Source organism: Chaetodon auriga, chromosome 5 (genome assembly GCF_051107435.1).
Source record: "Chaetodon auriga isolate fChaAug3 chromosome 5, fChaAug3.hap1, whole genome shotgun sequence".
In the NCBI taxonomy this organism is placed as follows: Eukaryota; Metazoa; Chordata; class Actinopteri; order Chaetodontiformes; family Chaetodontidae; genus Chaetodon; species Chaetodon auriga.
The window spans coordinates 13,535,277-13,560,695 of NC_135078.1; the positions used below are offsets into that span (position 1 = coordinate 13,535,277).

The 25,419-nt window shown below is 41.4% G+C and overlaps 3 protein-coding genes across 4 annotated transcripts; 1 reads left to right on the forward strand and 2 right to left on the reverse strand.

The window, feature by feature from the left end:
- Window positions 1-1,312: 1,312 nt before the first annotated feature.
- On the forward strand, window positions 1,313-9,904 carry prlrb (prolactin receptor b). Of its 2 annotated transcripts, XM_076731077.1 has the most exons (9): window positions 1,313-1,425; window positions 2,931-3,019; window positions 3,432-3,564; window positions 4,038-4,207; window positions 5,373-5,539; window positions 7,466-7,607; window positions 7,713-7,809; window positions 7,906-7,975; window positions 8,066-9,904. In XM_076731077.1, the coding sequence occupies exons 2-9, from the start codon at window positions 2,959-2,961 to the stop codon at window positions 8,846-8,848; spliced, it is 1,623 nt and encodes a 540-aa protein (XP_076587192.1). In that variant the 5' UTR covers window positions 1,313-1,425; window positions 2,931-2,958; the 3' UTR covers window positions 8,849-9,904. The 2 variants fall into 2 exon arrangements, with proteins under 2 accessions (XP_076587192.1, XP_076587193.1); XM_076731078.1 differs by lacking the exon at window positions 1,313-1,425 and having other exon boundaries at window positions 2,647-3,019.
- An 82-nt stretch (window positions 9,905-9,986) lies between these two features.
- Window positions 9,987-18,502, reverse strand: LOC143321414 (uncharacterized). Its single transcript, XM_076731729.1, has 18 exons — window positions 18,314-18,502; window positions 17,691-17,833; window positions 17,407-17,578; window positions 17,255-17,330; window positions 16,932-17,116; window positions 16,762-16,846; window positions 16,557-16,651; window positions 15,943-16,089; window positions 15,736-15,813; window positions 15,541-15,642; window positions 15,302-15,434; window positions 14,964-15,130; window positions 14,729-14,858; window positions 14,419-14,596; window positions 14,055-14,275; window positions 13,283-13,437; window positions 12,936-13,131; window positions 9,987-12,831 (listed from the first exon to the last, which is right to left on the reverse strand). Exons 1-18 carry the CDS (start codon window positions 18,320-18,322, stop codon window positions 12,704-12,706), a joined length of 2,400 nt encoding a protein of 799 aa, XP_076587844.1. The 5' UTR covers window positions 18,323-18,502; the 3' UTR covers window positions 9,987-12,703.
- Window positions 18,503-19,316: 814 nt separating this feature from the next.
- LOC143321051 (major facilitator superfamily domain-containing protein 10-like) lies at window positions 19,317-23,984 on the reverse strand. Its single transcript, XM_076731165.1, has 13 exons — window positions 23,867-23,984; window positions 23,069-23,251; window positions 22,616-22,712; window positions 22,373-22,476; window positions 22,007-22,165; window positions 21,535-21,726; window positions 21,101-21,203; window positions 20,882-20,993; window positions 20,687-20,795; window positions 20,492-20,582; window positions 20,225-20,272; window positions 20,031-20,120; window positions 19,317-19,907 (listed from the first exon to the last, which is right to left on the reverse strand). The coding sequence occupies exons 2-13, from the start codon at window positions 23,219-23,221 to the stop codon at window positions 19,804-19,806; spliced, it is 1,362 nt and encodes a 453-aa protein (XP_076587280.1). The 5' UTR covers window positions 23,222-23,251; window positions 23,867-23,984; the 3' UTR covers window positions 19,317-19,803.
- Between the last annotated feature and the right edge of the window lie 1,435 nt (window positions 23,985-25,419).

Consider the following 25,419-nt stretch of genomic DNA (forward strand, 5'->3'; position numbering starts at 1 on the left):
ACTATGATTGGATATATGTTTCAATTGTTGTACTTTGTTTTAACTGCAAATTACTTTATTTTTCCCTCTATCTAATAAAGTGTGCTGCCATTGTAATATACACACTGCCTGTCCTTAAAAAAGCCAATAAACAGACTGAAAAAAAAGGCATATGAGAGGCACCTGGCATTTATGTTTTGCAGACATGTAGTTATTTCAAGTATGAAAAAAAATTCAAGTATGTGAAACCTGGAGAGCAAACACTGAGAGCAACTTAGTGTTTATATAATAATAATCAAAACCCACATGCAGGTACAGGAACAATTTGTGAGTTTGAATGAAGCTATAGTTACCAATAAGTGGTAATTATCTAATTAGAAAGTGGCTTTCTAATTAGATATCCATTAAGAAAGGTACAGAAGCTATAATTAATCAGTATTTTACTGTATTTCAATACCTTCCTTCTTTGTTTGCTACTTCTGTGACACTGCAATTTCCCATTGTCATTAAAAATCTATTTGCACAAAATAGCCATTTCGCTATGTCACAGGAGTATTACCGTGATGACATAGGAATGAAAAATAATAATAACACAGTTTAGCTCAAGACGAAAAGTCTACTTCCTAGAAGAAAGTGACACGGACACACCTACTGCACTGCACTCTGCCAAAGATTGTTTATGCAACAAAATGAGTTCCCACGCGTGGATGTTTTTATTTATTTTTTTTTATTTATTTATTTTTTTGTAGTGCTTAAAGCTGAATTGTTTGATCATTTGCTGGTGGGCTAAGGTGCATCGTGTTTTTACCTCCCGTCAGTGATTAGTCACTGCTCAAATGGCTGACCTGATCTATGTCATTGTTATTTCAATGGCATTTTTTTTTTTTGTGGTATGTGGTATGATGTATACTTCATTGTAGCTAAGTTAGCGGTGATATAGGGTCTTTACTAAGTGTTAGCTTGGCATGGCTAACATAGCAGGCGTTTGAACGAAGATTTGCATTTTAGCGAGTGTAACTTCTTAATGTCCATTAAGTTTTTTTTTTTTTTTTTTAATCCTTGTAGTTAGCTTACATTTAAAATACACCAGGAAAACAGCACGAAGGCATAAAGCTCTATCACTGAATCAATAGCGGCGTACCTCCTCCCTGCCTGTTTCAATGTCGGCGGTGTTAATTTGTAAAAATCAGGTAGGAGTGAGACATCGCACTCCGGCTGCGCTCTCCGGTTCAGGTAAGTTGTGACGACACTAACGCCTCCCCGTCATGTGTCAGAGTGGACACCTCTCTTCCTCATTGCATGTCCCACCTGAGGGTAGAGACCCACCGGTATTTAGGTGGGAGAAGGTCGTCTGTGGCAATGTCTTGACTGGAGAAAGCTGCCTTTAACATCAGTTAAATGTGGCTCGTTTTTAAAGAAGTGAACGTCGACGGCCGTCTTAAAGTGGTGAGTGAGGTGAATGCGTTACTCTTCAAGCGTGCAGACATACGAACCTTGAGTAACTCCGTTTCCATTGAAATTGCTGTGTTGCCGCACTGTAACCTGATTTTGTGGCGATATGATATAAAAATTAGATTGCAGTGTAACGTCTTTCAATTATTTTGTCCACCACGACATCTAAAACCTCACAGAAACACCTGAGAAAGAAACTGGAGTCAGAATGTTTGATTTGTTAAACGACTTAAATTGTGAATGGAGGTTATTATAAGCATCATTTGCTTTTCTGCTGATTGATCAAGCAATTAAGAGTTAATCACTTACACCCAGTTTATAGAGATGGGTGACAGTGATGCTGTTATAAGCCTTCATAGTCTCTACAGGGTGCTGTGTAGCTCACTTACCCAAAGCTATACTGCAGTAACGTGAAATTGCACATGGAATAACATAACTACAGAATTTTAACATGTATCTTGCCTTTTTATTTTATTTTTTTTCTGTTTTGGTACAAAGTTTACAGGATGTTCACCCTCAGCCAGTTAGAAATGTAATTTAGTTAATTAAAAAACTATCTGCAAAGAAAATGTTAAATAATATTGTAGTATTACCCCAATATTTAGCATTAGGTTGTATTTTTGACAGCTAGTATAGGAATGAAAAATAAGCTGTATCCCACCAAGCCTAAACAATCCTGTTAAAACTCGCCGGAGCAGGTGTCACTGCGTGAAACCGAGCTCGTTGTCATTGTGGTTAGTGCACAACGCAAGACAAATATCAGTGAAAAGGTGTAACCTCTTTATTGCATCTTGTAAATTACAGGCTGGCAGCCTCTGAAGGAAGCTTCACACGCCTCCTCAGGTGAACTGCATAAAGCATTTCACCATTGTTGCATAGCAAAGATCAGAAAAGCTATTGGAGTCGGGAGTCTGAACCAGGGAACATAAATCTGCTGAGTAGTCACTCTGAGTCAATCAATCAACGTCCTGTAAATTCCAGATGAGTCCAAAAACAGTGTGTTGTCACTGTGTTGCCTAAAACTCTGATGTACATTTTAGAGTTGCCAACATGTATGCCAGCGTTTTAAAACAGATGTTAATACAGATTTAACAATACCATCAACATGTGGCATAATCTTTTTTCACAGTTGTCTCGCTAATTCTGGTAAGTCCAGTTTCTTTTTGAAACCAGCTGCTCCAGTACTGTTGCTCACCTTGACTTATAACCCCCACTTCATTTCTGAGCAATGTTGCAGATCTCTTATCTGATGAAAACCAACGAAAAGGTTGCATGTTGCTGTCAGTTAAATCATATCTTGCATGTTTATGTTTCAGCAGCATGTGAAGACTGCAGGTGACCTGAATGTGCTGACTATAACGTGTACAAACAGTTATTGGTTGCGCTTGCTGTTTTCCCTTCATATCTCCTTGTTTTAGGTGAAAATAAGACACACAGCCGAACCATGGCTTTATATTACCTCGTTAGACACAAGCTGCTGATGTCACTTCCTTTTTCAGGACACACAGCGTGACAGTTTGCGCCAGGATGAGGAGAGATCTTGGGCTGGCACTGCTCTTGCTGCATTTGGCAGCTGTACAGACCAACAGTAAGTTGGAAGGCTTGGATAACATTTTCTGTGGCCAGTAATAACATATTTGAAAGGTTGGTTCACTCAAATGCAAAAAAAGAAGTAGATGTGAAAAAAGTAGATCATGTCACCTGACATAAAAGTCACCGGGGTTAACGGGGTTAGACCTTATGACATTTCCATAACACTTTAAAAAGCTCAGGTCTGACTGAATTAGGCATTCATGAGACACATATCTGAAAACATGGGCGAATGAAACCAACACTACTTGCATGGCTAGACACCATTAGAGGAAAGTAATTGTAATTGTAATTTGGGTGAACCAGCCCTTTAACATGTCATTTTAAATCAGTGTTTGCATATGGCAAAGTTTTTATTATTAGATATATTAGTGCTAAATTTGGAGCTTGTTTGTCCCATGTCTTGTCAGGCATGTCTCCACCGGGAAAACCAGTCATGCTTGGCTGCAGGTCCCCTGAGAAGGAGACATTTACCTGCTGGTGGGAGCCGGGCTCTGACGGAGGGCTGCCGACCAGACACCGCCTCTATTACGAGAGAGAAAGGTCAGTCCAATCACAGCGTTTTTGTTTTTTATAGGAATTTTCTGATCTGTTTTCTTTATTCAACAAGTCACAGTAGAGATACAGGAAAGGTGAGGGAGGGTCCCCTGTTGGACTGAAACCAGGGTTTCAGTCACCCAAAGTGAGAATAAAGCTGTTGTTGAGTTGGCAGTGTAGTGTTGTAGACAGACGAGTGGAAAGCTACCAGTCCCTTCTGGACACACTTCTGCACAGAACACATTTTTGTTGTTGTGAAAGTAAACCTGCAGACCTCGAGTGCTTTACCTGTGTGACCCTCACTCACCCCAACCTGAGGGCAAAATACCAATCTTCATAATTTAACACTTTTCAAGGATGGCCATGCCGTGTGGTTCATCCCTTACTTTGGTCCCGACTGAAATATCTTGATGACTAACGGATGGATTGCCTTCACTCATATCCTGGCTAGTAAAGGTCTGTTTTTTGTCTATGTACAGATTGGAGGGAGTGTACGAGTGTCCGGACTATCAGTCAGCAGGGAGGAACTCCTGTTTCTTTGACAAGAACCACACCTCCATCTGGGTCGACTACTACCTGACGGTCGTGGCCTCCAATGCTCTCGGGAATGCCACTTCAGACCCCTTTAAGATTGACGTGATGGAAATCGGTAAATTGCTAATCCTCAAAGAAAGAGGACCTAGATGAGATGAATAACACAAACCTCGGGGGAGAGATATTGAGTACATTGAGATATTGAGAACCTCAGTAAAGCAAACGTCTGTATATTGAATATATCCTCTAACCTGTTTTTTTTCTGGGTTATGATGAATATGTTGACTGTAATCCCTCTGGGTTTGACTCTGCACTGTGCTTCTTACTGTCCAACATCTATAAAAAGTAGTGACCTCCCTTGGACTTCATGGATTATTGTTTTACAACTTTAGACCAGAGTGTGTGTCATGTAAACTATACAAGACTGATCAAATGTGACTCCAAATGATGTTTAATTCAAAGTGGAAACCAGTCACTACAAATTATTAAGAATTATAATTAAGAATATCTTCATCTGCTTAGCTCAACAGTGTTTTGGTGTCAGAATAGAAGTGGTACACTTTGAACTATTGACGGCCACTAGATGCACTAGTGTGCATTCATTAGAATAGAAGATAACACAGCAGACATTATCTGTATTGATCCAGCTAATGATTGGCACGGCTGTATTTGCTGTGCAGCGTTGTTGGGCTTAGTAAGGAATGGAAAAGTACGGAGTGACAGACACGAGGCACAAATGAAAACGTGAGCAGAATGAGGCAGAACTGGTTTGCAGTCGGTGTGAAACAGCTTTGGATCAAATTTCACATCTTTTGTTTGGCAGGCAGTTTCGTATGTGATTTCCATGCTCTATGCATACAATGCATTTGCAGAAGAGTCCGGTCACATGGAAGAAATTGTAACTCCTCTGCATTAGATTTTGTCCCAGTGATCTAAAGTTAGGACCCCCAAGAGTCCATAAGTTAAAGTTCCATCCATAAGTAGCATAATGACAGAATGTATGACTGCTTTGGTGATGGGTTTCATACACTTTCTATAATAAAACATTTAAAAGCCAAAGTTTTATCACATGGAGGTCTAAAATTTTATTCAGACGTTGATGATTCCCAACAACAACAAATACTGGAGGGAACTGTGGTGATCCCCTGACTTTTTGTTGAGAGCCATCATCGGGTCCAAATTTCAGTGTGTCTAATACTTCAGTTTATGACCAGACACCTGCAAAATAATGCACCGGTGTGGCTGTTGATGCTGAGCCTTGTTCTGCCTGTGCTTGACAGTGAAGCCTCATGCCCCTGAAAATGTAACACTGCTGGTGGAGGAGAGAGAGGACAGTCCATGTCTCCATATCAGATGGGAGCGCCCCTATAACACAGACACCAAATCCGGATGGGTCACCATTAAATATGAACTGAGAGTCAAACAGGAAAACAACAACAAGTGGAAGGTGAGTTCTGAAATAACTTGCACATAAATATTATCTTCCGCAATGGGGTCAGCCAGTATTAAGACTTTGTTTTTAGTTTTTGTCATTGGATGACTACTGCACGTTGTGTTTGTTGTGCAAACATTTCTGAGCTCCTGACAGTGTGATCCAAAGATGGGGGCACTCATAGCAAAGGCTCTTAGGACCTCGGATCAGCCCTGCTAGAGGATTTGAGGCCGCCATCTGGTCCATAATGTGTTTAAAGTTCAGAAGTTCAGGGCCAACCCTATTTTTTCTCTGAAGGTAACTTAACATTTTAAAATAGATTAATCAACCCCAATTCAACCTGCAGTCAACTGAATGCACTACAAATATGTCTAACGTTAAAACTGATAAACTTTATTGATTTTTGTAAATGAACACTCATTCTGAATTTGATGCCTGCAACATGTTCAGAAAAAGTTGGAACATGGTCATGTTCATGGTCATGTGTTACACCACCGTCTCTCAACAACCCTCAGTGGGTGTTTGGAAACTGAGGACACTAACTGATGAAGTTTTAAGAGTGAACTTCTTTCCCATTCTTGCTTACTGTACAGCTTCAGTTGCTCAACAGTCCGTACTCTCCACTGTCATATTTTGTTGTTTGTAATATGCAACACATTTTCAGTGTGACCAGTTTAATACCTGCACTCTTTGACTATGAAGCCATGCTGCACAATGTGGCTTGGCATTGTGGTGTGGAAGTTACCCATGCCATGGGCATTAACACACCGGCGTACCATCACAGATTCTGGCTTTTGAACTTGCCGGCACAAAGTTGGAAATCTGGATGGTTCTTTTCTTCTTTAGACTGGAGGACACGACCCAAACATGATACAATCACCTGCTGCCAATGAACCTGTTTACCTGTGGAATGTTCCGAACAGGTGTGTTTGGAGCATTCCACAACTTCCCCAGTCTGTTGTTGCCCCTGGCAGTTTGAACATTAGATATCTCTCCAAACAGGCAAGAATTAAACTACCTGCAACTTCACTTAAAGCTGCAGTAGGTAAGATCGAGAAGAGAGCAGACTTAGCCTGAAAATTTGAACCAACACGAGTTCACATCACTCCCCCTCCCTCTCCGCTGCACTCATGCCCTGCCGCCAAGTCCCTCCTCCCTGCAGGGTCTGTGCGGCTGCCGTGACAACCAGTAACGTTAGCTTTAGCATTGGAAACAAGCTAACTCTCCCCAGCCGCTACATCACAGTCGCTAACATACCGTACGCACTGCGGAGTGTTACTGTAACAATCACCATATTAGCTTTATGGTTATTTGTTGTCTTAGCCGTATATGCTGTTGTTGGCAGCGGCGGTTTGGGCAGTTTCTCCTTTGCGGGTGGCTGTTGCTCCGCTGTAGCTTTTAATTAGCCTCCTGACGCTGCTCACAGAGCTTTTTGACTGAGTGGCAGCCGGCAGCATGAGCGGAGGGAGGGGACAGTTCGCAGCGTGTGTGAGTATTGATTGACAGATGTCAGACACTCCCTCAGACGCTCCTCTGGCTCTGATTGGTTATTTTCTGTCGGGCGCAGTGGATTCTTGCAAATCGCAGTTGGAGCAGTAGGTGGGACCAATGGATTACATGTTTCATGTACTGCTGTCTGGGCATAGGGACAATTTTAGCAAATATGACAAAAAATTACTTTTATACAAGTTACCTACTGCAGCTTTAAGGTCAAGTGAACATCCAAGCTGTTACGTAGCCAGCCAGTAGAGGGCAATGAAGGGGCTGCCTCCAGGTCTGTGTCCAGGACAGCCTCCATGCCACTGGGTGCCACAACTGTCATTTTGTCAAACACATGTGATTCAGTATTTCAGGTAAAACAGATGTGTTTGCAACTACTGTTTGACCCAAATGTCATCAAAACCTGGCTATGAGGTGAACATTTGATTTTTGTTTCTCTAGGAGTACATGTCAGGCACACAAACCCATTTCAGCCTGTACAGCGTCAATCCGGGGTCGGTGTACGTGGTTCAGGTGCGCTGTAGACTAGACCACGGCTCCTGGAGTGAGTGGAGCAACACGACCTGCGTGAAGGTGCCTAACTGTAAGTTTCTGAAGCTTTTTTCTCAATCTTTGGCTTTATAGCAAGGTGGCAACTGTTATGAGGACTAATAATAACTGAGAAAGTGCTTTTTTTGTTTTAATTTAGATCTTCAGAATGACAGGCCGTTTTGGATATTGGTTTCTGCCGTCTCTGCAGTTCCATTCATAACAGCGATGTGCATCTTGGTCATAAAGAGAAAATAGTATGTACCTCCTGCAAAAAAGATATCAAACTTTTTAAATAATGTCAGGATGATGAGGATAATTTGAGTCATGGCTCACTTTGTTTTGTTCCTCAGTGTGAAGCAGTGTGTTCTGCCTCCAGTTCCTGGTCCAAAAATAGGAGGAGTCGATTTTCAACTGCTCAAGGTAAGACTACATCTGCACTGCATTTTCAACATATCCAAAAACGATGGTGAGATCCTAATGTACCGAATTAACCCTGACTAACTGTTCCAGAGTGGGCAATCTGAAGACGTCATTAATGCCCTGATTGTCAACCAGAACTTTCCTCTGATGGTGGCCTGGAAGGACCAGATGGAGGAGTACCTCATCGTGACTGAGAATGACAGTGAGCAAAAAAGGAAGAAAAGCTTGATTATTCCTGCTGGCTTCTGCTTAGACTCAGAAATCCAATGTAAGGAGTCAACGCCCAGACAAAAAGGCTGGGAGAAGGCTGGGGTAACAAAACATGAAATGGATAACTTTGTAAAGAGCAAGAAGTCTCTCTTGGGGGAGCCTGCTCAGAGACAACAGTGCCCAAGTTTACACTTTGTAAACACAGAAGCAACTGAACAGAGTCCATCAAATCATGAAAACGCCAGCAAACCCTTCACAAACAGTGGTTATGTGGATATTCAGAGACATGTGGGAAGCATTCAGGAGGTGGATGTACAGCAGGTGGACTACAGCAGAGTGAAAGAGGTGAAGGGAAACAACACTATCATCCTAGAGAAAGAAAATCTCCCACTGAACAACTCTGGCTACATGGATGTTCAGAGACAAGAGGAGAGCGTATCAGAGGACTATAGCAGGGTGAAAGAGGTGGACTCTGTGATCTTCCTGCAGAAACAAAACGTGTCAGTCGACGCTTCCTGCAGAGAGAAGGGTAACCATTACACAGACTGTCCCCTTCAGAAGCCAAGCAGTCCTCGTGTGCCTGGACCCCGGAAAGTGGGAGTGTGTACAGAGCTCATTGATAGCGGATATGTGGACACTATCCCTGCACCATCTCTAATGTAAAGCTTTGTTTTATATGCAGTTTGGGCTGCAACCAACACTAATTTTCATTGTCGGTTGTTTTCTTGATTACTCGATTAGCTGTTTGGTCTGTTAAATGTCAGAAAAATGTCAATCAAGATGACGTCCTCATATGTCTTGTTTCATCCTCGAGCCAAAGATCTTCAGTTTACTGTCATAGAAGAGTGACGAAACCAGAAAATATCCACATTTCAGCTGGAACTAGTCAATTAATTGATTAATTGTTGCAGCTCTACGTGCAATGTCCAAATGCAGACGTCCCCAGTGATTTACTGTTCAGACTTAAACAAAGAGTTATTCTATAGTTTTTTCAATATTATCTGATGGATAATCTTGGCGCACACATTCATGGTCACCAGACAATGAATCCTCCTGATGGTGGTGATCCCCTGAACGTTACTCTAGCATCACCATGAGGCTGACATTTGCTGCTTATATTTAAGGTCCCTAGAGAATTAACTTTCACATTTCAATTTGTCCAGTGCTGGTTTATGACCAAATACCTGCAAAACTGATGATATTCTCATCAACCTCATCTGAATTTCATGTTCAGTAATGTTTGCATGCCAACAGGCTGAACTTAGATTGTGAATACGGTGAACATTTAACCTGCTAAACATCAACTGTCACACATTTAGCTCAAAGCACAGTGTGCCTAAGCACTGCCACAGAGCCAATGTCTTGTTGTACAACAATGGAGCTCTATGGCACAGAGGAATATGCTGCTTGTTGAGGTTAAGACAGATATCACCAGACTTATCCTTTGAAGAGCAGCTGGTGTTGAAATGGTCACATAATGGTTTTGCAGTCTATTGTTTTGGCCTCAGGCAAAGGCAAACTTTAAAAAACAAGCACACAAGAGACTGCTCCGCTTTGCATCTTCCAAAATGTTTGTCGTGCATTTTAAGCACTGTGTCTGGTCTTGAACGGCACTTGCATAGTGCAGTTTAAACTGATTATCGTTGCTGCATCAGCTTCAGGACAGAAGCTTGGAGAGTAAACGTGCATTTTTTGGTCTTTGGTTTATTTGTAAGATGGTGTCAGCAGTTATTTCATGGAATGTGTTTCTTCTTTTCCTTGAAACAAATAAAGAAAATGAGTAAACTAAAAGTTTGAGGTATAACAAAAAAAAAAAAAATTCAGATCAAATATCCAATGACAAATTTTAATTAATAAAAATATCCAATTCTTGTTCAATTTTCCCTTTTTACATTTATCTCAACAGATCCCAGGTGGGTAGATTTTATGTTTATAGTTTGAAGACATCTGTGATTTTGGGATGCCCCAGGGAAGCGCACTTGGCCCCTTACTCTTCCTCTTGTATATTAATGACCCACACTCACTTTAAGACCACTACAGCTTGTCCTCTTTGTGCAAATAACACTTGATATTTTGCTTGACAAAGAAAATGAATCCACAACAAACTCTCCTCTGATTATAATCTCCTATTTAACATGGAACAACCGAAACATTATTAATGTATTAAAAAAATAATTTATTGTTTGTACCTCCATCCTCCTAGGAAATTTGTCTATACTCCATCTTACATACAGAGTTGATATCCAATGATTATAAAAGCTGAATCAAAAAAAAATATATCTTTACAACAACATTAGGTGTTTCATCCATTTCTAAATTCCTATGGTTTCACAGTTTGGTCTTTCCCTACCACAGAATTTACTGAACCACTGTATAGTAGAGCATTTAAATGATTAATTTGACATTTTGGGGAAATATTCTTATTCACTCTCTGGTGGAGAATTACAAAAAATTGCTGGCTAGCTTAGCTTAGTTTAGCACAAAGAATGGAAAGCAGCTGTTGGCTGTAGCCTTGTATTTAACAGAGCAATGTGAGAGTGGTGCCATCTTCTCATCAAACTCGCCACCAGAAAGCAAATGAGCACATTTCCCAAAATATTAGACTTTTGCTGTAAAATATGCAGCTTAAGACCGAGTACAGGCTTTTTTCCACAGAGGACATTTTGACTGAGAAGGAAAAGCACAAGTGGTACCAATAGCTTTAATGATCTAGATATGACATGACTATGACATGCTGTCAGTTATACCTGTGCTTTTCCTGTTGGAACATGTCAAAATGCCATGAAACTTCCCATCATCAACTTCCTGACAACCCTCCTCCCTGTACAAATATACCAAGACATAATTCAGCAAGATGTCAGCATGCTATCAAGTTGCATCAACCCAGTCGCACACCAACTTCCAATGATGCTAGGATTCACTGAGAACCTTTTTCGGCACTTTACCTAAGACCTGTAACAACATTTGTTTTTCCACATCTGACATTACACCACCTTTCCACTCCTGAAACCTTTATATTAGCAATTTCTTCTTCAAAATAACAACTTTTTTTTTCTTTACATCTTCATAGGTCTTAATCCTAAATCTTCTGTCCTTTACAATATTCATCTCAGTCCTCTGAAATCATAATTCTGTTCATTTATTTAGTCTGTTTCAAATTTTGTCATTTGTTGCATCACTTCAGATTAGTGTAATTTGTCCTGTTTTACCTTTATGACATTTCATAGTTTCTTTTTCGTCACTATGCAGGTAAACAGTAAACTCACTTAAAACAACTTTTTAAACCAGGTAATGTCTAACAACGTTATTTAGCTGTTTTTCCTTTAGAAAAATCAAATGCCACCATTTACACCTAATCACAGGCAGTACTACACACAATGTGTGGTACTTCGGTAGTCTCTGACAAATAAATACACAGAATCTAGATGTAGTGCAATTAAAATTAAAAAAAAAAGAATGAAAGAAAGAAAGAGCATATCCTGTGTTTTCACTCTAAACTGAACCTAGGTGTGTCACGGTGGCCTCGGAGTTTAAGACTGGGGAATAAAATAAGCGTCAATAAGATTCTGAGCTTGTAAAATTATGTTGAGTAATAATTCCTCTTGCGCGTCATCCTTTGTAAACCTGTGAAACCACTTTCATGCATAGGAAAGATTTTACGAAAGCTCAATCCACACTGTGTGTAACACTGAAGCTACAAATCCAAATCTCTGTGGATGTGGAACTATCAGTGTCATACACAGTGTGATCTTAAGAGTTTTTAGACAATCCCAAACTTCAATTTCTTGCAATTTTTTCCCCCCACAGATTTAAAAAGGATGACATACAACCATTATTTCACAAGCTTAAAATCTTACCGGCCTTTATTTGAGCCCATGTAAGATACTGACCATGCAATTGCAATGCCCGCACTTTGATTTTGGCTGTGGACCTTTGTTGCACATCCTCCAATCCTTTCTCTCCCTTCAATTACAGTCATGTCTCTAATGTCACTGTCAAATAAAGGCAAAAACGCTAGAAAAATACAATAAACTGAACAAAACTGAGGAGAAAAACAAAACAGAATGCACTGTAGTCGCTGCAAGTCAAAACATCACTGATAATTTCTCAGTACTGTAGAACTGGTTGATTGTTTCAACACATTCAATACTTAGACCCCTGCACACCCTCTAGGCATGTTCACAGACAACATGGTTGAAAATTCATATTGTGGGAGCTCTTCAAGTGTCTGGTTTGGTCCCAGTACGTGGTTAACCTCTCCAGTTTCTAACCCACACACTCAAAATACACAGCTTTGCCCAATTATCTTCAACTTCAACACAAAAATGCGACTTGCTTTTCAAAAACAACAGAAAGGAATTCATGATTCAGCGCAAATAGTAGCAACATGATTCATGTCGGGTTGAGAACCACAGCAGCGGAGCACCTGCATTTCCTGTATGCAGGGATTCAGTCCATCCTAGTTTCCTCTAAGCTGGTGATCAGCAGGTATTTTAGGCACGGAAGGCTTTGCCACTGTCAACTCTTCTCATCTTCATCAGTGTTTTCAGTACATTCATTTTCCAAGTGCATGGAGCTCAGCTGCTCCTCAAAGTTCAGGAATTTGTGGTTGCAGTCCTTCTCCAACATTTTCTTCCAAATTTTGACTAGGAGAAGAAATGCAAAAAGAGTGGATTTAATTGTACATGTCACAAAATGACAGTCTTAAAGAGCCGACATCCTAAATATTGGGGTGAGGACAGTAACATACTGTATTCTGGTTCCTCTGGCTGTGTGGCCTCAGGACTGGGCTCAGCCTTCTCAGTCAGGCTGCTGATCTGCAGCTCGTCCTCGGTGTTCACCGCCTGCTCCGCCTCGGCCTGGCCTGTCTGCTCCAGGCTCAACACCATCACCTCATAGGCTCTCCTGGCCTCAGATGACAACTCGATCATCTTATGATAGAAGTCCTGTGGGTAAGAAAGCCAACATTTGCAGCTTGATTGAAATAGCTATCTTTAATGGTGTAAATCATTTATTGATTCGCTCATCTGGAATAACACTGAAGCCATTTTAAGAGCTGTCTTGTTATTATGTATTGTTGCTGAACATAAATCTGACCTGTGCGCCATCATAGTTGAAGATGCCCACCAGGCTGACAGGCACTGCCTTGTTGACGCAGCGACCCAAAGCTTTCCTGGAGAGGGCAAACACGTATGGCACGCCCTGCTCACGACAAGTGTCGATTATGGTGTAAAGAGCCTCATCCAGACCTCCTGCAAAAAGTGACAGTTTTCTATGAATGCACTCTGTGTTTTTAGCTGGTGCATGTCTGAACCTTGTTTCTCCCGAGTTTAAATTAGTCAACGAGTATGATGACAACTCTTGCACAAACCTGCATTATGGACTGCTTAAAATTCTCAAATGAAGAAATTAGAGTCTACCTCTTTTATTATGGATTCATCTCAGAATGACCAGTTGCTGATCTGACTTCTGAACATTGGCATATGACGATTAGCCTTGAAAAAAGCCTCAAAGCTTGATTTTACAATGGAAAAAACACTAAAAACAATGTTTTCCCAAATAAAACTAAACTGTAACTACATGGTGGTGCAACATGGTGGACTCCATGAGCCGCTCTGTCTGTAGATATAAAGAGCTCCTTCAAAGGTAAGGAAAACAAAACAAATCTCGTTTTCAGAAGATTATAGACTAATGAATTAGGAATGTTGTATTCCATTTCTGCCATATTCTTCCAATAGATCCTCGTTAATCTTACACACTGAACATTTAATGTACAGATTGGCACAATTATGAGAGAATGCTGACAACTTTAGCTCCTCATAAAGTAAGTTCATGAAAACTTCCCGTCATGCACAGCGAAGCTCTCTACCTTTGGACTGGATGCGTTCACAGTTGGGCGAGATGACGACACACTTGACCTTCCTGAGTTTGAGGTGCTTCAGGACCTCTCTGAGCCCCATCACAATCCGTCTCTTCATGCGGGCCTTCATGGGGTCCTTCTGGTACAGGCGGTCCTGGAAGCGAACCAGCTCCTTTAGCAGAACCGTCACACACTCGTCCACGTCTTTGCTCAGCATCTGGCTGCAATAGCTGACAGGTACGACAATACACATTTCAAATGGATGAAAATGTGAGAAAAACTGTGCTTAAACTCTGAGATTAAATGTTTCGTTATTTCTACTCAGACAACCAACAAAGATTTCAACTCAATGATGATGCTTTCACAGTCTTACTCTCTGAACTTTCTGCTGTGGATTTTGGGTCGACTGGCCGGGCAGGTTACAGGTGAGGTGGTCGGTGGCTCAACTGTCTCATCTTTGTCGGTCTCCTCATCGTCCTCTTTCACCACCTGGTTTGTGCCATTTAACTGTGACTCATCATCAAGTTCCTCTGTAGGACTCCCAACCTCATCTGAGCAACCAAAAGCACAAAACACAGATCAAATATTACCTTGAATCAAAGATTTCCTTCATCTGCTTCCAGCTGTGATGACTTAACTGAAGGCATCTATTGAATTCTACTGTTTCGCATGCTTGCTCTCACCTGTGACGTTAGTTTCACACTGCTCCTCTTCTGCAGCTTCATCAGCAGGTTGGAACTCATTTTCGGGCAGCAGCCCTCTCTCCTCCAGCAATCGTCTTTGCTTCCTCTCCTCCCTTTCTTTCAAAATGACCTGAGGATCAGACAGAGAAACGCCTAACGAGGCTGTACTGCTGAAACACATTCCTCTAAAATGCAGTGCATCTATATTTGTTCCAGAGCAAGTGAATGGACTTACCTTCTTGAGAGGGGTGGGTTTCTTGGCTTTGGGCACCTCTCTCTGCTTGCCCTTTTTCACCAAGGGGCTGGTGGAGTCCAGGGGATTGTGGGCAATTTTATCCTGCTGCCAGGGCAGCTTCTTCTGGACTAACGGCTGTTTCTGGACAACAGGTAGTCCTCCACCAACTACAAAGACATAATGTTGAAGGAGATTTATTTATTCTGGGCTGAGCTTTAATACCCTGCACAAGCATTTTTTAAAGCAAGTGTAATCAGCCAAAATATATCTTTATTAAAGAGAGAGAAAGAGATGAGGAACTTGTTGCAGCAGAGGCTAATATGTTGACCATTCCCCACCTGAGAGAATGACTGGCTTGGCGTCCTGCTTGGCTTTTTGAGATTGCTGCTTCTTTTCCAGGGCGGCCAACATGTTTCCAATGTCCAGCTGAACAGGAACTTTGCTCTTCTTCCCAGACACCTTTTCAGCTTTCTAGAAATCAGGAGACCACGAACAGAGGTACAAACCAGGCTTATACATCTATACAGCTTTCTCCAGGATAACATCATCTATTTAAATGTAATAGAACAGCACAAACCTGTCCTTTTTTAGTCGTCTCTGTGGGCTGAGTTTTTGCTGCAGGTGATTTTTCCTTAGTTTGGTCAGCAGACTGATGCTGAACTCCTTCTCTTTGGTTTTCCTGAAAAAGCATGCATTGTAGCAAATTAAAGACGCGGTATTATAATTATCATGTGAAAACATGTAGGAGGGGAAAAGAAATGATGATATGTACCTCATTGCATAGTTTTGCTGCGTTGCTGCTTGTGATTGATCTCTTAGTTCCAGCCAAGCCTGGAAACTCCTCTTCATCCTGAAAAAAACAAGAAAATAACAAACATCATCTTCCATCCAACAAAAGCCAACACTGTCAAAATGTTTAAAATGCTTAGAAAGTGGGTTTTGTTTTTGAAATGAATGAAAATAAACAATTTCTATTTACCTCAAATTTCGGAGGCTCCTGATAATTTGCTGGTTCTCCTGACTCAGCTTCTGCGTCTTCACCAGCACCTTTAGCCTTCTTCTTCTTTTTCTTCCGTTTCTTCTTCCCTGGGGCTCCCTCTTCCTGCTGTGAAGCAATTTCCTCCATCTGAAGAAAAAGCAAAATGAATGGACCGAAAACAACATTCAAAAACATGGCAATGAAGTCAAACCCTGAGGTTAACCAATACCTCTAATGTCACATTTAATGTATCAGCATTTGTTTGATGGCCATGTCAGTGCTATCCAACTGTATATAAAAATAATTCATAGTTACATAATAAATGAACAAGTCCTGGATCCAAATAAATGGCAGAAAATGGGTGATTAGAGTCAACAATTAAAGAAGAATTCATTCACTGAAGTTCATTTAAGTTTTAGCTAAAACTGACACTCAGAAATTCAGAGTAGATAACCCTCCTCACCGCTGTAACTAGCAGAAGCAACAGTGTTTGCTGTAGGTCTGATCTGACTGAAACTCCACAAAAAGGATTAAAAAGCCTCCTGTGGGAGCAATCCTGTCACACCAGTCTCAGCTTCGTAAGTCAGATATGTAAATCAAACATGTCGTCTGACCTGCTTATGGTTGCTGTGGATTGTCTTCTCTTTAGGGACGGGTTTCTTTGGAGGTTGAGACGCAACATTAGCCCAGGAAGTCACCACTGTCTGACCTGATCACAACAATAGATTAACTAGTAATCAATCAGATGATAAAGTCCTGAAATATTATTGACATTGCCTTACAGTCACCGACAGGCTGAGTACAGGGGCTTCCACTTACCTGGTAAAGCAGCAGGGGGATCTGACTTAGAATTAGTAGCAATTTGTTGGGGGTCAGACCGTGTTGGGGATCCTCTCCTGCCAGACTATTGAATAGAAAATTCCAGCAGCACCAGATAAGCATTCAACACAAACTGCAAAACAACACATCTTCTATTTCAGTGCGCTCACCTTCCAGGAAAATGCAGATGTTTGCACTAGAGGGCTCTTGGATGAAGGAGGTGGACCCCAGCACTCTCTCTGAGCAGGAAGAGGGCCCGCTAACTCTGGGAAATCAGTCATCTTCACCTCAAAGTCTGTCTGTGCTGGCTTTGACTTCCCTGCAGAGTTCGGGGCAGATCGGGCACCTCTAAAACCTGTGGTACAATTACAAGGATAAGTTGATTAAAAGTGATTAAAAGAGAGCTGAAAGTGATGTTCGGGAAAATGATGCACAAGCTGAAGTGCCTGGGATCATTCAGGAAAACGTTCACAATGCCATGTGTGATATGTACCTTTTTTCTGTGCATCCAGTGAGTTCTTGCCCATAACTCTGCCTTGAACTGGAGAGTCACTGTTGCCTTTTGATGTCTGTGGAGTTGGACGAAAATTAGTGAAGTTGAAGTTGGCTTCTTTAAAATTTTCTAGCACTCAAAAGGAAACCAACCTTAGCTTGGGGATCCCACGTGGACCTGTTTCTCTTCAGGAAATCATCACTGGTCTCTCTAACACGACGGCTGCTGCTGTAGCCATGACTCCTTGACACATCTCCTCCTTTTCCTGCAGGCACTCCATTTGCATTTGATGGATTCTGCTTTGAGCTCACACCTGACCGGTTCCTGAACAAAGTTCAGAAATGTGCACAAGTGAAGGGCTTGACACTGGTGCCTCAAGCCACTGGGTGAATGGTTGATTACTATAGTCAAGATAAAATTCAAAGTCTGCTATTACCCTCTTAAACTCTGGTTGAACACATAAGGGTTTGGTAATATCAGAGGTGGTGATGAGGCTGTGTGTGTCTCAGCAGGCTCCTTCGTCTGTCTCCTCTGTTGTTTAGGGTCGAAAGACTGGACAGCAGATGACAGTTTGCACTCCTGGTAAAGTAAAGATTGTCTGTAATCAACAGTCTGTTGTAACACGACCTTTGACAATGACTGGCTGCAGTTCAAGTGAAGCCATGTTGATTCAACACCATCTGATCACTTTGCCCCTGTTTTAGAGTCACGCTTCACTCAGAAGAAGCTTATTTAGCTCAGCTCTCGATTCCAGCTCAGTTAACGACCAAGTTTTGTAGCTGTTAGCTCAAATTAACAGCTAGCATTGATAACGTTACGTAGTCTTAACTTTTGAGTAACCCGTCAAAAGTTAATGTTTTGCAAAATATAATACCCACAGAAAATTGGTATGCTCATACCAACTGTTAACGTATAATTATCATCTACATGTTTACAGCAGCTAAAGTTTGCTAAAAGTTAGCTTGCGTTCAGCAACATGCATCAGCGTATGTTAGCATTACTGGCTAGCTTGCTAGCTATCTTAAAAATAAAACAAAAACGTTACTTTTTGTGCACTACCTTGTCCATCTTGGGATTTTCCTATATTCCGTCACATGTCCGCATGCTCACTCGATCGTCCATGTGTTATCAAAGTCCCTGTTGTAACGGTGCTGCCGTTATCAGCAGCAATAGTGCGCTGGCTATCCGGGCTAAGCAACCTGTTTGATAGCATAGCAGTAGCAGCAGGCTAGCTAGTTGAACCTGACTGAAACAGCTGATGTTTACAGTGTGTGCAGCGAGGAGAGCTTACAGCGACATCTTCTGGCGTGCAGCGTGACAAATCAGTTTTACAGAAGCTGCAAAAAGCAGCGTTTAGTATTTTCAATAATGTTATGGCGTTGTTACTATTTAACCATCCTAGAAAAGAACACTCAAATGTCAAACCTAGAGCCAAAACCTCCGGTACACGCTGTCACCTGCCTTCTGGTAATAAGTGTCATATAATTTGCAACATTGACGTACAGCATCAACTAGCTGCATGGTTTCTAAATGTGATGGCCCTGTCTTGTGGAGGGGTTTTAACACCTTTAGTCCTGCACTTCGTTTCTTCTAAACAAACTCAGCGATGAATTTCGAAATACAATTTTTTTTGTAATTCATATTTTTGAAATTCAAATTTTTTACTCAAACTAAAACTATTATCAGCAAATTATATTCAAAGTATCAAAAGAAAAAAAGTCCTTTATGTAGAGTATTTGCATTTGGATTCTTATTATCCATTCATTAACATGCAAACAGTTCTTTAATGTTCTAGCTGGTTTAGGCGGAGTTCATTTTCACTTATTTGTGTACTTTTTGGTAAATTAATCTAGAGAAATGCACCTTATTTCATGGTTGGATCACATGTTTTCATGAGACATCGTGTTCTGCAAAAGCAACTTTAGCAGTCAGATGCATATTATGGGGTGAAATGTATGCACTAATAGCATAAAATGGAAAGTACCTCAAAGATTTACTTGAGTAGAATAAATGTAGTTAGTAACTTATCACCACAGAAATAAAGTTCATTGAAAACATTTTTGTACACTCTTTAAGCAAAATATTAAGACATTTGCATATACAGACTTTGTTATATCCTTTTTTTAATTACAAGAAAATAGAATATCCACATTTGAGCTAAAATAAAATGCTATTTTGTAAAACACAAAATCTGAGTGATTGATAAAATATTGCAGTATAAAATGATATCTATGTTTCACAAGCATAAATGAACATATTAACATATTTGTAACCTACCCTAACACATGAATTTCACAGTCTGCACAGGTCAACATGTGCTGTTAAAAGGCTCCACTCATTCCACATTTGAACAGTACCTTCCCTCTGTTTTGGCATGTGCATTGTCCTCTTGTATTATTTTGGTTCAGGCGATGATTCTTGGAGAACAGCGCAAAAAGTGTACATCTCAAAGTAATAAGTCAGTGCTTTTTTTCCCGGCAGATGTAAACATTATAACATTCATTGAAACTCCAACATGTGAGAATGTCTCTTTCAAGTCTTTGTGTCTCTCACTCCTCCTTTAGCCTCCCTGCAGTTCTCAGGAGAGCCAGAGGGATAATGAAAGAGGCTGACGTGAGAAGAAAACAGGTCTGAGCTCCAGCTATCCAGTAAACTGTGAATAAAACACAATGGAAAAAATGTTACATTTTTTAACAAGCAAAATAAACTATGTCTCTATACCCTGTTTTTGAAATTTCAGATTTCAGCAGCCATTACTGCCATCGGTCTTCCTTACTGGAGGATGACACAACTGGTCCCAGAGCTCTGGCCAGAGCGCCCAAACTACGCAGAATCCCCATCACTGTGCCCTTCTGATTGGCTGATCCTGGAGGAAAACCCACAGTGGATAATCAGTGTCAGTGTGCACGTTGTAGATAAAATCAAAATGCTTTGTGAGTTTCAATAAATAAGAATGAATAAGAGGTTCACCATGGTTGGACACAAGCGTTGACATGCACGGGACTACTATCGCAGCCGCTGTAACAAAAGGAATGACATAAGGGACATTTTCATACCATTAATAATATTCATTATCTGTGGATATTATCCTGCCGTATAGACAATTGAATTCACATATGTGATTGGTGGTGTGTTTCCATTTAACCTTTAACCTCTTGAGATACATTATAGCTGCAATGATGTGCATTAAAGGCTTTAATTCATCTTAACATGTCATATAGTGTAAAATGAGCTCACCAAATGAGTATAGCGCCAAACCAGCGTAAAGCATGGTTATATTCCATGAGAGCCCGATGAGAATAAATGCTGGGACTAATGTCATTATTGCCTAAAAAGGAGAAACACGGTTCAGTTGTGCACCATGTGTTTTCAGCTGAATGAAGAGTAAATCACTGTAAAGCTATTTGTCATGTCAACAGAAGGTACTCCTACCATACGAACAGCCTTGATATGGTGCCCAGGTTTGATTCTGCGAGCATAACCCCCTTGGATCAAAGCCATGATGACACCAATGAAGAAGAACATCTTTCCCTGTTGCATACTAATGAGAGATAAAGAGTCGTAAAAATCACAAGGTTGCTGTTCAGGTGGGTTTACTGTAACACCGCTTTACCTTTGAGTTCATACCTTGTAAAGTGGAAGCGCTGATGAGTCAGAAAACTCAGCGTGAACTCCAGACCAGAGAACAGGAAGAGGTAGAAGAAATAAACCAGGCCCAACACTTGAAGCTTCTGCATGCCTGCAAAGACATTTCCAGCTTGAATCTGTGTGCCAAGGTTCAATCACGCTTTATAAATGGGTCAAATGGGTGTGAGCGTCTGCCTCACAGTGGAGTCCTGTACTCACTTTCTTTTGAAGGTGGATCTGTTGTCTTGGTAAGGGCTGAAAAATGGAATAAAGATAATGGGTTCATAAGGTCACTGGAGTCCCCAAACCCTGAGGATGAAGCCTAGAATGAAAGAGGAAAAATTAGATGTAGACGATTTCAGATTTTAGCGTTTTGACATATTTGAATAATGTGTTTCAAAGCCACACAGGTGTTTTCACTCATGTTGCCTGATTAGACCTCTTCTGTGTGAGCATGTGCAGCTCCAACACTCTTCTCACAGCTTTGCAGTACTCATTAGCGAATGACAGCTTACACAGTTATCATTGCTATTAGCTCATAAAGCGATTCCCAGCATAGCTCCCCCCATAACTTCAGCCTAACAGAGAGAAACAGAGAAAACACTTTGTTTGCGGCAAAAATAATTTCTGCCCCTTCAGTTTAACTAACCAACCTTGACATCCTTTGTGAGCGTCTCTGGCAGCATCAGCCAGATGAACAGCAGATCAGCAACACTGAAGGCCAGAGCGAGCAGAGCCGGCGTTTGGTAGAAGACACTTCCTGTTGTTCTGGAGCTGACGGCGAAGTAGGCGCCCATCAGAGGTCCCACAGTGAAGCCCAAGGAGAAGGCGATGCCAATCATGGCCTGATGGTGAGAAAGTTTAAGTTTGATTTTGTTTGTTTTTTTTACATAGGACATTTATCTGAAGGCCTTATCAAGTCTGACTTACGATTACAAAGGCATTAACTGGCTAATCAGCAAAACTATGCACAACAAAGAAATGTGAGGGTGAGAGCCATAATTAAAGATTCTGCTGCATATCACTGTGACCCTAATGCTACACCTGAGGAAAAGAAGGGACAGAAAACCAGCAGAGCCTGTTTTCACACATGAATCTCTGTGGCCAAACAAAGTCCATGCCTACCATTCCTCGGTTCCGTGCTTTCGGGCAAGGCAAGTCGGCCACGACGGCGGTGCAGAGGCTGACGTTGCCCTTACAAATGCCCCCAATTACTCGAAACAAAAGGAACATGCTGAAACTCCGGGAAACGGCCCAGACCGCATAGGAGGACATCAGCCCTAACTGGAACATAAGGCACCCAATTAGACCCAAATGAATCAGCGCTGATGGCAAGGCTGCAAGGTTCGAACGGAGCCAAGTGACTGACTGTGTTTACCAAGCAATAATGACATTGTTACACTGTTGCTCTTTTCTATAAGGCTTTCATGTGAGAAGAATAAGACTATTGTAAAGTCACAAAAAAGTGGCGTAAAGTGGCGTTTTACTCACTGTGGTAAGAATGAGCAATGGTCGTCTGCCATGTTGGTCTGACAGAGCCCCAGTTATAGGTGACAACAGGAACTGCAGCAGAGAAAACAGCGACCCGATCAGACCTGAAAGGCAAATTAAGGAACACGCAAATGAATGCGATTTCTTTGCATCAAGAAAATTCTACGTTTCAATTGATCATATTGGCACAAAAAGTAGAGCTCTGCATAAGCTGCACTAGATGTTAAAATCAATCCAATATACCTCCAAACAGGACAGTGTTGTATTTCTTTTCCAGAGGAATCCCCACAGCCTCCCTGAACCAGTCCACAACACTCTGCAGAGACTGATATATGGCATCCTGTCCAACGAGAAAAATACATCACACAGGGACAACACAAACACGACTTAAGAGGTCAGTTCAGCATGAGTCAGCATTCAGACAAACACTCAGACACAGCCCATGACTACAAATCTAATCAGTCATGAGCTGGTTATGATTTTTACGGAACAGATTCTTCACACAAAGCCCCCTTTGTTCAGTGGATGTGAGAGACAATGTGCATAAAATTCTGCGCAGTGTGTGTCAAATACATCGATTCAAAGTCCTTTGTTTAAACTTCTTCTTAACACAACTCAAATAAGCCTTGTGTTTTTGAAATGTGTATTTCAAGACATCACACTGCTGTCACACTGTTTTCTAGAATAAAAACTAACCCCTGTTTGTGCATAATGGTCCAAAATGGAAGGCAGCAGAGGTAGAATCAGAGTAAATCCCAGCAGGTCCAGCAGCAGGATGATGAACACAATGTTGATGACCTTTGACGAGAAGGAGCCTCCATCCTCTGCAGATTTGTTTATGGCTGACATTCCTCCAACTGAACACTGTCTCCTCTGTTCCTGTTCGTAAGTCAAAGAAGAGCAGCGCTGACGTCAAAATAACTACGACCTCAAGAAACGGTACCACAACACCTTCATTTTCCAGGTATGCAGTTTCCTAATAATTGACAATGCTATTTGAACCTAATTTGAACCAAACTCCTGAACCTAAATAGGCATTTAAGGACAAAATTCAGATTAGAATTTGGTTTGCATTTATAAATTTCTTTTATACATTTGTAAATTGTGTAAATTACTGCAAAGCCATAAACATCTCCCACATCCAACCAGTCTCCAGTCTTCTTACAGTAAGTCATGAGGAAGACAAAGAAAAGGTGGAACTCAAGGAAGGAGGAAACAACTACTGTAAAAGCTCAGCTCAAAGTGGATCCCAGCCTGCATGACGTCCTCAGCGAACGCACTGACATGCAAACATTTCCTAACAGGGATTACTTCTGAAACCGGTAGTTTCGCTCTAATAATGACCACATTCCCAACAAATAGTTTGTGGAGTCCGGTATCGATCCAGTGAGTCTGATCAACATTCATGAGCATCACCTCTTCCCGGACATTAACTAATGTATTAAACCAAGCGAACAGAAACCTCAGAAACCTTCTGACAGCTTCTATACTCACAATGTTTCCGCAGACTCGTAAAACACAACGGATCACAGCGACTCGAGCACATACACCTTCTCTCTCGCTTTCATCGGTCCATTATTAGTCCACACCAGGAAGCGGTGTCCTCTTACATTTGGATGACAAGAATGTGTCGTAACCAACGCATGCAGACGAAAATGCTGCCTTCAGGTGATTCTCATCAGCTCGTATTTCCGCCTTCTACCCTCGTTCAGGATTTGTTGGCCCTTACCGGCTCTTCGCAAGACGCTGTGCAAACCTGGAAGGGTGGCGGGGAGATATGTGAGGAGAAACAGAGGAGCGAGTTTCTGTGAGGTGGCTGAGAATGTCAATGCAGGACGGGATCAGACTGTGGGCGAGACAGACTAACGCTGCTGCCTCGTTTCTCTTTCCTTTTTTGTGAATTAATACAATACAGAATAATAGGATGATCCTATAACGTATTTGTCATACAGGATCCAGAAATATCACACTTTAATAATAACATTAAGAGCCAAGCATGGTGAGACTTTTGTATGTTGCTCCAGTTGCCGACATACAAAACATGGTTCAATACCAATAAAACGTTCAATACACGTGAAACACTGTTTGATGCTTTTACGTTAGGCTATTTACGTTTTTTCTTCACCAAACATAATGTAATATTATGATAGTCTGGAAATTATAAGATTTAGTTTAATCACATTTAATAATTGAAGTGTCCTAACCCATGTAAAAACATAAACAGTGCAACTGAATTCAACACTGATTTGTCGTTGACACTGTTCGTGTCAATCAATCAATGAATGTCAAGGCTGTTGCCAGGCAGTGAGTCAAATGCTAACAATGAGCTGCCATCCTGAAGAGACAGCCGGTATTTTCTAAACAGCTCCAGGGGGTTTAGCTGCTGCTTCCTTTTTAAGGTAGCCGCGGCATCGAAATGCTGCATTCACGGCGTCGTAAGGTGCGCTCTGCAGGTGTCTTTAAGCCCTGACGTGACTGACCGCATCCTGACGACAGGTAAACGCCTCTGGCGCGTGCACAATTGCGTACGTGTGCACGCGCATGAACTTGCAGTACACTTAAAGGTCCAGACGAACTGAGTCCGACGAGTACAGGTCTGAACGCACCGGACCCCTGAACGGTCCGCCTGGAGGATGACGTGGAGCCAGCTGGGCGGTGCTTAGTTTTGGCTCATCCGTTTTCCAACAGGGGCCATAAACTTTATGGTAGAGCAGATAAACAGTTCACTAAAATGTCTTTCTGTAAACAAAATAAATAAATAAATAAATAGGCAATGCATTAAGAAAATTTTAATTATTTAATATTAATTTATTAGATTTTATCAACTTTGCCTGCTTTGACAGTTTGATCAGATTTTCATAAGCCTGGTGCACAATAGTGGTCAGACTCAAATGCGTAAAGTTGAGGGCGAGTCATAATGGAGAATCAGATACACTGATGGCCCATCAACTCCCTGAGCCATATCCTTCATGAGCTGCAATTAATGGATCTCCTGCTGTCTGTGGACTTGACATCCCTCAACAGATCCAGTGTGTCTCTACCTTATG

Coding starts and splice junctions, on each gene's coding strand:
- LOC143321414 (XM_076731729.1), bottom strand. Junction 16,847..16,931: donor CATCTGCATTTTCCTGGAAG/GTGAGCGCACTG, acceptor TCTATTCAATAG/TCTGGCAGGAGAGGATCCCC. Junction 13,132..13,282: donor TCAACTATGATGGCGCACAG/GTCAGATTTATG, acceptor TCTTACCCACAG/GACTTCTATCATAAGATGAT.
- LOC143321051 (XM_076731165.1), bottom strand. CDS start 23,221: ATGTCAGCCATAAACAAATCTGCAGAGGATGGAGGCTCCTTCTCGTCA. Junction 20,121..20,224: donor AACGCTTGTGTCCAACCATG/GTGAACCTCTTA, acceptor GTTTTCCTCCAG/GATCAGCCAATCAGAAGGGC. Junction 19,908..20,030: donor ACCAGTTGTGTCATCCTCCA/GTAAGGAAGACC, acceptor TTTTATTCACAG/TTTACTGGATAGCTGGAGCT.
- prlrb (XM_076731077.1), top strand. CDS start 2,959: ATGAGGAGAGATCTTGGGCTGGCACTGCTCTTGCTGCATTTGGCAGCT. Junction 3,020..3,431: donor GGCAGCTGTACAGACCAACA/GTAAGTTGGAAG, acceptor ATGTCTTGTCAG/GCATGTCTCCACCGGGAAAA. Junction 5,540..7,465: donor AAAACAACAACAAGTGGAAG/GTGAGTTCTGAA, acceptor TTGTTTCTCTAG/GAGTACATGTCAGGCACACA.